Source organism: Hippocampus bargibanti, linkage group LG16 (genome assembly GCF_051943395.1).
Source record: "Hippocampus bargibanti isolate YZ-2025 linkage group LG16, ASM5194339v1, whole genome shotgun sequence".
NCBI classification, from domain to species: Eukaryota; Metazoa; Chordata; class Actinopteri; order Syngnathiformes; family Syngnathidae; genus Hippocampus; species Hippocampus bargibanti.
The window spans coordinates 15,769,584-15,783,279 of record NC_142749.1 but is presented as its reverse complement, the minus strand read 5'-3'; the positions used below and the strand labels follow the sequence as shown (position 1 = coordinate 15,783,279).

The window sequence follows — 13,696 nt, the reverse complement described above, 5'->3', positions numbered from 1 at the left end:
TAGCCAGCTAGATAACATTTTCTACTATCTAGCTGGGTAGCTATCTAGCTAGCTATCTGTTAACTAGCTATTAGCAAGCTGGCTAGCTTTCTATTTGAGTTATTCCAGGTTGAGTGAACGCTGGCGCATGTGGCTGGCGCTGCTCACCAGCAGAAAAAAACTTATCCTGTGACCAAAGTGACGTTGAGAGTTTTGAAAGGCCCTTATAAATTTAATGTATTATAATTATAAATTTGGGAATAGCGCTCTACGTCATATTTTCAATTCCCGAATAAATTCGGGAATGGCAGTGAATGAGTTAAGGTATCAAAAATTGGTCATAAATTATTTCAGCTGTACAACTGTCGGCTATCAAAAATAAGATTTACTTTGGTACCTTGGGTAACTTCATAAAGCACAACGTGAAAAAGTGCATAAAAACACAAGATTACTGCGCTAAACTTTAGGTCACATACACAAAAAAAGTGCTTCTAGAAGCAACTAAATGCAAAAATAAATGGTTAGTAAGCATCTTTGTGCCTCCTGGAAGCGTAGTAGACAACAAGAGCTAGCGTGATTAGCATAGCCGAGCCCAGCAGCGTCAGGAAGCCCACCACGGGCCGCTTGGCCAGAGCTTGACAACCCGGGCAGGGCCGTTTGGCGGGTGGGCATCGCTGGGCGGCGGGCGCCCCCTGCACGGGGAAGCCGTTGTGGCGGATGAGGTTACGATAATTGGCCAGCGACGCCTTCACCACCGCTTCCTGGTGCACGTGGCCGTACAAGCCGAAACCCGGGTCGCGTTGGTCGCTCAGGGCGTACGCGAAGTAGCCTTTCAGATTGACGCCGTCCAGGGTGAACGCTGCCGGCAAAATCAGATATTCGTGACCGATTCACCATTTATTTACTCAATGGAGCTAGCTGGCTATTAGCTATCTAGCTATCTATTAGCCATCGAGCTGTCTATTAGCCATCTAGCTGTCTATTAGCCATCTAGCAGTCAATTAGCCATCTAGCAGTTTATTAGCCATCTAGCTATCTATTAGCCATCTAGCTATCGATTAACCATCTATATTAGCCGTCTAGCTATCTATTAGCTATGTAGCTATCCGTTAGCCATCTGGCAATCTATTATCCATCTAGCTATCTATTAGCCATCTAGCTATCTATTAGCCAAATAGCTATCTATTATCCATCTAGCTATCTATTAGCCATCTAACTATCTATTAGCATCTAGCACCCATCTAGCTATCTATTATCCATCTAGCTGTCTATGAGCCATCTAGCTATCTATTATCCATCTATGAGCCAACTAGCAATCTATTATCCATCTATTAGCCAACTAGCAATCTATTAGCCATCTAGCTATATATTAGTTATCTATTAGCCACCTAGCTGTCTATTAGCCATCTAGCTATCTATTAGCCATCTAGCTATTTATTAGCTATCTATTAACCATCCAGCTATCTATTATCTATCTAGCTATCCATTAGCTATAAAATAGCTAATAGCTAAGGTAAGGTAAAGACCTAATTATCCCCCGCCCCATAAACCACATTTTTTTTGGCGACTAATTGGACAAATAAAAATACAGCCATGGCTCAACACGCTCGGTCGACCAGAGTCCAACGACGCCTACGTGTTTACGTTAGCGTCCACGGCCCGGTGACCTCGATCCAGTGTAATCATTAGACGGCTCGGCGACGTCACCTTTGAGTGCCTCGTTGATGTAGTTGTACAAGTAGAAGACCCTCAGGCTATCTTTAAAGCGAGCCGGGTCCTCCTGCACGCCGTTGGCCATCACGTAGACTGGAACGCGGGGGTAGTGCTCCTTGACCTGTAATGGTGTATTTATTATATTATTCACTCATTCACTGCCATTCCTGAATTTATTCGGGAATTGAAAATATGATGTAGAGCGCCATTGTCGAATTAGTTTGGGTTTTGGTTTTTTTTTCTTGCTTGGGTGCCGATAAAGCGCTGGTCAAATCACTGGCAATGTTTCCCCCTTCCACAAGGGGGCAGCATTTCCCTTTTTTTCCATGTTAGCGCTTTGTTCCAGCTTCAGCTGTTGTTAAAACGCTATATAAATCAATATGTATGTATTGCGTTGTATTTTGTACATCCGCCCCCATTTCAATCTCAGATAACTCCAGACCCATATAATTTAGGAATTAACTCTTTTTTATGATGAAAGAAGAGACTCTAAGGTTGACAAAATGGAGACAAAAACATCGCTCATGTAAAACAATCGTTTGGCCCAATTAACTCATTCACTGCCAGACGTGAAAAAAAAAATGTGTAATTAATTCCTAAGTTACATGGGTCTGGAGTTATCTGAGATTGAAATGAGGGCAGATGTCCCAAAGGACAATACAATACATACATATTGATTGATATAGCGCTTTAACAACAGCTGAAGCTGGAACAAAAGCGCTAACGTGACAAAAAGGGAAATGTTGCCCCCTTGTGGAAGGGAACATAGCAAGAGGTCTGACCAGTCCTTTATCGGCACCCGCCTGCAAAAAAAAAAAAAAAAAAAACGAGCAAATTCAGGAATGGCGCTCAATCTCATATTTTAAATTCCCGAATCAATTCGCGAATGGCAGCGAATGAGTTAACGAACATGGCGAGAGAGGGGCGGTTCAAAGAGGGAGGGGTGGGGGGCCGCCTCACCCAGTTAAGCGCCTTCCTCAGACCGCACGGGACCACGGGCCGGGGTGACTTGATCCACGTGGTGTCGACCATGTGCTGCACCTCCAGCTCGGACGTGTATGTGTACCTGTAGACGCAGTAGACGGGTATTACAAAAAAAAAAAAGTGGGGGGTGGCTAGCCAAACGGCGCCGCGTTCGCTCTTACGGATCTTCCTTGGCGTGCGTCACCAACTCGGTGCTAAAGTGGCTAATGGCAAAGAAATCGTACGTGCCCCTCACGAGATGACGATCGACTTTGTTGAACACGGGAAGTCTGGAAAAGAAAGCACGTAGCTACCCGGTCTATGCTGTAAAATTCAAATTTTGGTCGCAAGTTTGTCCTTGAAAATCTTCACAAAATAATAATAATAATAATAATAATAATAATACATGTCATTTCTAAGCGCCTTTCAAAACTCTCAAGGTCACTTTACAGTTACAGGATAAGGATATCTCATAGATAGCTAGCGAGCCAGCTCCATAGCTAATATATAGCAAATAGCTAGCAAATAAAGTGCTCGCTAGGTAGCTCGCCAGATAGCTAGTCAGATAGCATGCAACAAAGAGGGTGTGCTTAAATCGAATGACTGTGACTTTTGTGTTGTCACATTATTTGTTATTTAGTTTATTTTGTTGTTGTTTTAATAATAATAATAATAATAATAATAATAAAACATTTTATTTCTAAGCGCCTTTCAAAACTCTCAAGGTCACTTTACAGTCACAGGATAAGTTTTTCTGTGGGTGAGCAGCGGCAGCCACACGCGCCAGCGTTCACTCAACTGGGAATAACTCAAATGGATCAAGTTAGCCAGCGAGCTAACAGATAACTAATAGCTAGCCAGCTAGTTAGACAACTGATAGGTAGCCAGCTAGCTAGCTAGTTAGGCAGCTAATAGATAGCTAGCTAGGTAGCCAGCAACGGTGACCCCGTTCAACCGGGAATAACTCAAATAGATCCAGTTATCTAGCTACTAATAGATGACTAATAGCTAGATAGCTAGCTAGTTAGACAGCTAATAGATAGCAAATAGATAGCTAGCTAGATAGCCAGCAACGGTGACCACCACACACGGCAGCGTATAGATAGAAAGCTAGTTAGATAGCTATATAGCTAATACATAGCTAGCTAGAAAGCCGGCCAAGGAGCTAGATAGCAAATAGGTAGCTAGCAAGAAGCTAGCTAGATAGCTCGGTAAATCTTTTCCTTTTTGACTGAAAAAAAAACGACCATGTATAGCATGCTAATTTGCATGCTAATGTATACTCGAGTGAGTTGAGTTGTCGCAGCCAGCTCCGCATTCCCAGAGGATAATCTCCGCTACCAAAGATCGGCTCGGCGAACCATCCCACCCGGAAGTCAAGAACCCTCTTGGCAGGTTCCACGTCGTCGCGGCTAAAGGAGAAGGCCGGTTCCACCCAGTCCATGTGCAAGGCGAGAGACACCTGACGGCAATAGATAGACACGTAAAGACTCTGGAACGGTTACGGGCCTAGACGGGCCTGGAAGAGGCACTGACTGACCTGACCACCCTGAGCAGTCCGGAATTCACGGTCGTAGGCCCGCCAGGCTAGCGCGTGGGCTCGTAGCATCTGATGAGCTTCCTGGTAGCTCACCATCTCGTCGTTGGGTTCGTTGAGGGTGATCCACATCTTCACGTGATGGCCCAGCTCGCGGAAGCACAAGCGAGCGTAGTCGGCGAAAAAGTTCAGAGTCTCCCTGAGCGGAAAGACAGAGAAGAAGTCCAAGATGGCGCCTGAGTAGGCAGCCGTTAGCAAGTGCTATCGCAAGCCTTGCTTTTTTCGTTGTTTTCGGCAGCACGAATGTGCCAGCACCGTTTTTGATTGAGAGGAATGTCGGTGCAATTTGTCCGTCATCGCTGGACAGCTCTGGGGCGATTGTGCTTTTTTGGGGCCGGTAATGGACAGCATTTTCCCAGGTTGGTGCTGTTGGACAGTTTGCGGCTTGGAATTGAAGTGGATTTACGTTGGGCACGTGATGTGAGACAGTCTCTTTTATGTGGAATTGTCGCGGCTTGGAATTGAAGTGGATTTACGTTGGACATTGGATTGTGAGGCAGTCTCTTTTATAGTCTCTTTTATGTGGAATTGTCGCGGATTGGAATTGAAGTGGATTTACGTGGGACAGAAGATGGGAGACAGTCTCTTATGTGGAACTGTCACAGCTTGGAATTGAAGTGGATTTACGTGGGACAGAAGATGGGAGACAGTCTCTTACGTGGAACTGTCACAGCTTGGAATTCAAGTGGATTTACGTGGGACAGCAGATGGGAGACAGTCTCTTTTATGTGGAATTGTCGCGGCTTGGAATTGAAGCGGATTTACATGGGACAGGAGAAAAAAAATATTTTTTCGTCAATGGATGCTACAGCTTCGTGTTTGCTTTCAACATTTAGCTTTTGTAGCAGACGTGCACATTTCACCATGACATCCCTGACCCACTGGTGAAAAGGAGGCTTTGATCATCTCCTCTTTCATCTAGAACTGCTTCATACAACAAAGAGAACGTGTTTAAAATTTAATGACTGTGTCTTTGTGTTGTCATATAATTATTATTTTTTATTCTTTTGACTTCAAGATGGCGCCGCGAGAGTGGCTGCCTTTACAGCACCTCCTGTATTTTGTTTCTCTACTTCTTCCTTTCCTTTTCTCTTACTTTCATCACTTTGCTGCTGTGAAATGTAAATTTCTCCACTGCGAGACCAGTAAAAGCTAATCCAATCCAATCCAACAGTACCATTTAGCTCACGGGAATTCGTCGGTTACCTATTGAGCCACCTGTTGGCGGTATCGAGGGCCGCCGGTAGACTGCTGCCTTGGCGCGTGTGGTGCCAGAGTGTGACCACGGGCGTGACGTTGGCACGTAGCAACTGATGGCTGAAGCAACGGTAGTAACCCAGGAGGGTGGCGTTGGGTTGCGCTACGTCGCCCGACGGTACCAACGCGGACCAGTTGAGGGCGAAATGGAAATGGGTCACACCCACTGCCTGGATTTCATCCACCTGATACAAAAAAAAACAGTTGATGGTTTGTCTTGAATGGATTTTAAAATTTATCGTTATGGAGCACTAAACTGGTTGCGCATCACCTGTTGTCTGATGCTGATGTAGTCGGCGCAGTGAGCGTTGCGATGGGTAGGTGGCGCCACTTGACCTTCCAGTCGGGTCAGCCCGCCATTGATCATGTTCCATACGTACACGTTGGGGTCCGCAAACTGACTGGGGGAGCTTTCCACCTATCCCAATCAATGCAGAAAAAACACACATGCATAATTTGCAGGGGGATTAGGATGGAGCCCTGTGGTGCGCCTTCACATGGTGTACCCATAGAACTGACTGACTTTATATAGATAGTTGTCTAGCTCGCTATCTACAGTATTAGCTAGCTAGCTATTAGCTACATTTATTTGCTATATATGAGCTATTTAGCTAGCAATTTATTAGCTGTCTATCTATCTAGCTCACTATCTAGCTCTCTCGCTACAGTATTAGCTATCTAGCTAGCTGTTAGCTACATAGATTTGCTATCTATGAGATATCTAGCTGGCTATCTAGCTAGCTAGCTATTAACAGTCTATCTAGCTAGCTATATAGCTCACTATCTACAGTATTAGCTAGCTAGCAGGCTATTCGCTACATCTATTTGCTGTGTATGAGCTATCTAGCTAGCAAGTTATTAGCTGTCTATCTATTATCCATCTAGCTAGCTTGCTATCTACAGTATTAGCTATCTACATAGCTACATCGATTTGCTATCTGAGCTATCAAGCTGGCTATTAGCTGTCTATCTAGCTAGCTATATAGCTTGCTATCTACAGTATTGGCACATGGTGTACCCATAGAACTGACTATATGGAGATGCTAAAGATGGCAGTCTAGAAATTTTCTGACTCTGCAGTGGTAAAAGTTGGACCAAGATGGCGGCAAAGCACTACTTTCATATTACAGTGATCCCTCGCTACTTCGCCGCGGTTCACTTGCAGTGCATTGTGGATGTTTTTTTTTCAGGGGGAAAAAACATTCAGAATTTTAAACAATGCCGAATGACTCAGAGGTTTTTGTACATGGCTGTAGCTTGATTGGTTCCAAGCGCTAACGTCACCCAATGATAGCACAATATAAGATTTTTGTCTATCGTGGCCGGTCTCGGTCCCCATTAATCCAGAAAAACGACATTACTGTACACGGGGCTTTGGATTGAATATAAAAACAGGAAATAGTTGCGTTTCTCATAGTAACAACAAAAAAAAATGTCAGAAAACGACTTGGTGTGTTCGCCATTATTTAAAAAAAAAACTTGTATAAACAAACTAACAAATGTTAACTCATTCACTGCCTTTCACAAATTTATTCAGGAATTAAAAATGATGGCGTAGAGCGCCATTTGTGAATTTGTTTGGGTTTTGTTTTTTCTTGTTTGGGTGCAGATAAAGCACTGATCAGACCTCTAGCAATCTTTCTCCATTTCCCTTTTTTCCATGTTAGCCATTTGTTCCAGCTTCAGCTGTTGTTAAAGCGCTATATAAACCAATATGTATGTATTGCATTGTATTTTGGATAGCCGCCCTCATTTCAAGCTCATATAACTCCAGACGCATATCATTTAGGAATTTACTCTTTTTTTGTGATGAAAGAAGAGACTCTAAGGTTACTTACCCTGAAATAAATGTTTATGCCGTCCTAAAACTCAATATTCTGGAATTCAAGTGACAATGACAAAAACCCTGGCACCGGAATGGACATATTTTTGCACATCGTATGGCAGTGAATGAGTTAATATTCAACGCTGATTCAGGAAATGATGAACCCGCTAACCTGGATGGAATTGGCCGAGACCCCCCAAGCAAAGTCACACGGGAAAACTCCTTGAGCAGGTCGGTGCTCCGGAAGCTCCGGAAATCCGTTTTTCTGGATTACGTTTCTGTTAGAAATTGACTAGCATTAATGCTAACGAGAAGGCTTAGAAGACAAACGTAACACACACTACAAGACAACCGGAGAATAGTAAATAAGTAATCGAAGAAGGTCACGAACTAGAATGTGAATGTTTAATGAGATGTAGTGCTGACCAAAAGAAACAACGTCCGATTTGCTGACTTGGCGATTCTGGTGTCAAGTTCTCAGTTCTACGTAGATACAAAAACACGTGTGCGCACACACGCACACACAAATTCCTGTTTCAATGGTTTTGTGAGGTCCAGATAACTCCAGATAAGGAGTGAGGACCACCGTTGCTGATAAGTTTAGAGAAGAACGAGTGTTACATTTCATGTAACCCCATTTCCCACTTGAACTTCTTTAAAAACAAAGAAATAAAAAGTGGGCTTGAAACTGAAATAACAGCAAGAGTGAGGTTTCTGAATGGGTACATTCAAAGTCCTCACCCCTGTATGAATTTGGTTAAAATATCGTTTTACTTTTTGTCGTTTGAACTTTTTCCTCTCATTAACCACGCACACACACACACATAAACACACACAGTGAGTAAAAAGTGTGTGTATCCAAGTGAAATGAAAATACACACCAAAAAAATCATTTTGGGTGAATTTGTGAGGACCTCTCTGAAACTTTAACAGATGCATATATGGACCCTCTAGAAGCTTTTAGAATGAAAAACTTGTGAGGACCGGCTAAAATGTCCTCATTACGTATGGTATAAAATGTTAGTGGTCCTCACAAGACCAGTTATACAAACACACCCATACACACACATACTTGTAGAAAATGGCCGAGGTCTTGGGTTCTCGTTTCATCTCAGGAGTGTTGGAGTCGACGTAGTAGAGTCCCCGCCGGATGCCGTATTCGCGGTGCCACTCGAAGCCATCCATTAGCGACCAGGCTGTGTAGCCCAACACCTTCACCCCATCCACAACGATGGCTAGCGCGCGTCACCCGGCGCGTATGTGTGATGATGAGACGCCTAAGACGCGGCGGCGGCGGCGGTCCGGTACTTACATTTCAGAGCCTCGGCGATGAACCTCTTGAGGTAGTACATGTGCTTGGGGTCTTGAGTCTTGGTACTGCTTGATACATACCTGAACACACGTACGAAATAAATGACTTTAAAGGACAACCGACACCTCCGGACAAGTTGCGTCCATAATTTGTAAAATAATATTAATCATAATATATATTAAGAATATATGAATATTCAGGAAGTCTTGTTTTCAAGTTGATGACGATGCCCTAAGTGACGTCACGGAAGGAACGCTCCTGACCGAGAAAGTGACACACAATGCATTTTGGGTACTTTTTTTCATCTGAAAAGACAGTGTTGATGGCGAAATTTGAAGGAAAACTACATAAATAACCCTTAAATCGATTGCAAACATTTACGCTTTCTTCTTCAGAACTATGTGAATCATATTCATAACCGGATGAGTAACAAGAAAGCATCTTCTCCGAATCTGAACTCTCTGAAGCCATTGTTTTGATTCTGGAGCAAGGCAGTTTGTGAATGAGTATCCTGGCGTGACGTCATAAACAAGGGGGTGGGGACTTTCTGAATCTCGCCAGTTCCGAGCTCATTTTGTGGCAGTTTTGGGACACTAAGTCATTTTTATTGGTGTTTTACATTTGACTAAAAATATCAGCCTGTGTGTTTTGGGTATTTTAGATGCTATAAAACGTTTTTCTGATGAAAAAAAAATGGTGTCGGTTGTCCTTTAATTGTTATTTTATCGATAGCCGGCGTCTTAGTTTACCATCCGCTCTGCACCACGAAGATGTCAGGCCAGTTGTACTCGGCGCTGACCCAGTAAAGGAGCATTCGCAGGTCCAATTCCTCCTGCTGGCCGAATTTGAGGCTGTCGTTGATGAGCTGGAAGCTAAGTGTGGCGCCGTGAGACAGAGCGAAGAAGTCGGCAGTGCCTCGCAGGTGACGTCGCTCCTCGTCACTCATTGCAGGCAATCTGGCGCCGAGACGGGCCTTCATGCAGGGCGGGTAGTCGCCGTCGCCGAACAGCGGCCCGGCGAACCAGCCTAGCACGTGTTCCAGAGAGCATTGGCACTCTCGGAGGCTTTCAGCGCGAGTCCGTCTAGGACGCACCCAGTGGGAGGCCAGCGCCATGGAGACGCGGCCACCTTGCCGGCGACGGTAGTCGCGGTCGTACGTGTGCCAGGCAGCCGCGTTAGCCTGCACAACAGACAATGGTGAAGTAACTCAAATAGATAGAAAGCTAGCTAGCTGGCTAATAGATAACTAATAGATAGATAATAGATAGCAAATACATAGCTAGTTAGGTAGCCAGCTAGATAGCTAGTTAGCAAATAGACATCAAATAGATATGGAGCAAGGTAGCCAGCTAGATAGCAAGATTAGCTAGCTAATAGATAACTCATAGCTAGCTAGTTAATATATAGCCAGTTAGGTAGCCAGCTAAATAGCTAGTTAGCAAATAGATATCAAATAGATATGTAGCAAGGTAGCCAGCTATATAGATAGCGAGATCGCCAGCTAGATAGAAAGATTAGCTAGCTAATAGATAACTCATAGATAGCTAGCTAGCTAGCTAATGGATATCCTATAGATAGCTAGTTTGGTAGCCAGCGAGATAGCTAGTTAGCAAATAGATATCAAATCGATATGGAGCAAGGTAGCCAGCTAGAGAGCTAGCCAGCTAGCTAGTGTGTTATGCTTATATCTACAGTGATCCGTCTGCTACTTTGCAATCCACTTATCGCGGATTTTTTTTCCATCTTTTTGGCCACGACCAGCACCACCAATCTGTTTTATCACGTGGCTTTTTATTATATAAATACTTTGCAGAATTTTCGTGGTTATGGTCCCCATTAACCACGAAAAACGAGGGATTATTGTATATGTTATATTGCATTCATTTTTTACATTTATGCTATGCATGAAATAATTTTTAATTTTTCCTTTCACCTCCGCCCCTTAATTTTTTTGCTGCTGTAAAGTGCACATTTCAGCATGGCAGGACAAATAAAAGTTTTCTTATCAATATTATGATTTTATGACTCCGGATTCCAAATGATGGTTTTGAGCCTGTGTTAAAACTTCAAGACAAATAACCCCCTCATTGGAAATTAGTCCCCTTTATAAACCATATAAAACCATCATAACAAATTCAAATGTGTTTCTTCTGACCTTGAGAAGCACGTGGGCCACCCGGTAGGGCAGGTCGGGGTCACCCTTGACGCCCGGGGCAACCACCCCGGTGCCGTAGCCGTGTCGAGCCACCACGAACGGGTTGTCGATAGTGATCCACCAGCGGACGTCGTCGCCGAACTCCCGGAAGCAGTAGTCGGCGTAGTCACGGAACACCTCCACCATGTCCGGGTTGCTCCAGCCGCCCAGCCGCCGCTGCAACGCGTCGGGCAGGTCCCAGTGGTAAAGGGTCACCACCGGTTCCACGCGAGCCTCCTTGAGCCGGGCTAACAGTCCGCGGTAGTAGCGCACGCCCGCTTCGTTGAGGCTCCCCCGGGTACCGTTGGGGAAGATTCGCGGCCACGACAGCGAGAACCGGTAGTGGCTGACGCCCAGCTGGCGGATAGCCCGCACGTCCGCCGCGGCGTTGTGGTAACTGTCGCTGCCCACGTCCCCCGTCGCCATTCGGTTCCCGTCCCGCGTGAACGTGTCCCAAATGGATGGACCTTTGCCGTCTTTATCGAAGGCGCCCTCCACCTGGTAGGCGGCGGTGCCGACCGCCCACACGAAGCCCGGCGGGAAGGTGCCGTGTAGAAAGGCCTTGTCGCTCGGGTAAGGGAGCTTAATAAAGCGCCCCCACGTCCGAATGCCCGCGCCGGGCTTGGCGGAAGGACACACCGGGCAAGCGGCGAGCCATGCGGTCACAAGCACCCAGCGGCATGGGATGACTCTCGGGGCCGGATTGCGGCGCGCCATTCCCGGGGACGCTTTGACGTTTGAGCCCCTCCAGGTGTGGAGGTGGAAGAGGCCGATTGAAGTGGCCCCTTTTGGTCGGTCAATCATTTGCAGAGCGGCTGACGAGGAGGCAAAATATCCAGCAGGGTGCCTGTGAAGCTTTTTTTTTGTTATTATTTATCATGATTACTGAATTATTCTAATGTTTGATGGGACACAGGTGGACGAGAGTCCGTGAGCACATTTGCATCAAATTGACAGGCTGGTTGGTGGCCATTTTATGGCCGCCAACGAACACACACACAAAGTATGCTTTCCTACAAAACAAAAAGGCATTTTTTAAATAAAAATACATTAATATCAATGTTCGGTGTGTCACAGGTGGTGCAAAAGGCTTCTATATGTGGTTTACGGGGGTCGTACATGTAAACCCAAAACGCATTTTGGTGCTATACGCTAATTGTTAGCTAGCTGAAACAGAGTAAAGACATCTTTCACTTAAAATGAAAAGTTCCATTTGTACAAACCTTAATTAAAAAATGGACTGTGGTTATTTATATGAACGCGGCCAGCAACTCTACATTGGTTTGGCATTAAAAAAAATATACATATTTCATGTACTGTACCTTGTTTGGCACGACGCAGCTGGGGTAAGGGTGTCATTATGTCAGTCATCCATGTGCAATGGGCCTTTATAGGGGGGGGTCGTTGTACATGTAAATCCAAAACGCATTTTTGTGCCATCGGCTAATTGTTAGCTAGCAGGGCCTTTGTTTATTACTGCTGAAACAGAGTAAAGACCTCTTTCACTTAAAAACCGACACCATTTTTTCCTAACTGACATCAGAAAAACGTTTTATAGCATCTAAAATACACAAAACACAGGCTGACATTTTTAGTCAAATGCAAAACACCAATAAAAATGACTTGAAGTGTCCCAAAACTACTTCAAAATAACCTCAGTTTCAGTTTCAAAGGTCCCGTCCCCTTGTTCGTGACGTCACGCCAGGACATCTTGCCTTGTTCGAGAATCAAAACAATGACTCATCAAGTTATGAATATGATTCAAATAGTACTGAAGAGGAAAGCATAAATGTTTGCAATCGATTAACAAAGTCCTTGCGTCTCATTTTGCGGCGTCTGGACTCCAGAAAGTGCACAAGATGGCGCCCAAGCTCCGTTAGAAATGGGCTGATTTGTCTGCTGGGAATTTGTGTCAACTCGTATCAAATAGTAGTCTTGGTGCAACACACAACGATTCACCATCGCGTTATTTATGTGTTTTCCTTCTAATTTTGCCATCAACACGAAGTTTTCAGACCAAACAAAGTACCCAAAATGCATTGTGTGTCGCTTTCTCGGTCAGGAGCGTTCCCTCCGTGACGTCACTTAAGGGATCGTCATCAACTCAAAAACAAGACTTCCTGAATATTCAGCGCGAGTCTTAAAAGGTAAAATATAGCTATATGCCGTGAAATCTTTGTAAAATACGCTCAGTCGAAGTCATTTCAAGTGATTTTACAAATTATGGACAACTTGTGAGAAGGCGCCGGTTGTCCTTTAAAATGAAAAGTTCCATTTGTACAAACCCGAATAATAAAATGGACCGTGGGGCCATAAACTATGTTGGTTATGCATTAAAATGATAAAATACATATTTAATGTACAGTACCTTGTTTGGCATGACGCAGCTGGTGTAAGGGGGAAAGGTGTCATTATGTCAGTCATCCATAAGCAAATTTACAAATTTGCCATTCAAGGATGATTGGTGGCGAGTAGTGGCAAAAATCAAGGCTGCCACGGTCACATCGTTTTCGTTGCCAACGGCAACCTCTTTCCGGCCATAAAACACACGCGCTAGCGCAAGTGAGCGCTACATCTGTATGTTTACACAATGGCAATAAATGGCCATTAACATTTTATTACCGTTGAGCATACAAGCTAAAATGGCGGACAAAAAAAAAAAAAGGGAATTGCAGTTACACCAAGGTACAAGGTGACCCAAAAAGATGCATACCCATGAAAATTTCTATTGCGGCTTTGATTAAAAAGCTATTTATTTCAAATTACAACCACGCATTATTCAGTTTATGGAAGACCATTCACTAGAGTTTCAGCTATTTCGGTCAATTTGTTGTTAATTTATGGCTTTCCTAAAAT

At 44.4% G+C, this 13,696-nt stretch overlaps 1 protein-coding gene across 1 annotated transcript; it reads right to left on the bottom strand.

Annotated features, from left to right (window-relative positions):
* Positions 1 to 170: 170 nt before the first annotated feature.
* On the bottom strand, positions 171 to 12,208 carry kl (klotho). The gene is made up of 13 exons (XM_089017647.1): positions 10,802 to 12,208; positions 9,396 to 9,826; positions 8,647 to 8,726; positions 8,407 to 8,569; positions 7,507 to 7,612; positions 5,781 to 5,927; positions 5,459 to 5,694; positions 4,196 to 4,391; positions 3,939 to 4,117; positions 2,838 to 2,945; positions 2,653 to 2,758; positions 1,687 to 1,813; positions 171 to 838 (listed from the first exon to the last, which is right to left on the bottom strand). Exons 1-13 carry the CDS (start codon positions 11,642 to 11,644, stop codon positions 501 to 503), a joined length of 3,060 nt encoding a protein of 1,019 aa, XP_088873773.1. The 5' UTR covers positions 11,645 to 12,208; the 3' UTR covers positions 171 to 500.
* Between the last annotated feature and the right edge of the window lie 1,488 nt (positions 12,209 to 13,696).

What these genes read in the sequence shown, in the direction of transcription:
- kl (XM_089017647.1), bottom strand. Translation starts at nt 11,644, where the DNA reads ATGATTGACCGACCAAAAGGGGCCACTTCAATCGGCCTCTTCCACCTC. An exon ending in CGACAACTCAACTCACTCGA is followed by an intron (nt 2,946 to 3,938) that starts GTATACATTAGC and finishes TTTCTTTTCCAG; the next exon opens with ACTTCCCGTGTTCAACAAAG. An exon ending in ACGCACGCCAAGGAAGATCC is followed by an intron (nt 2,759 to 2,837) that starts GTAAGAGCGAAC and finishes CTGCGTCTACAG; the next exon opens with GTACACATACACGTCCGAGC.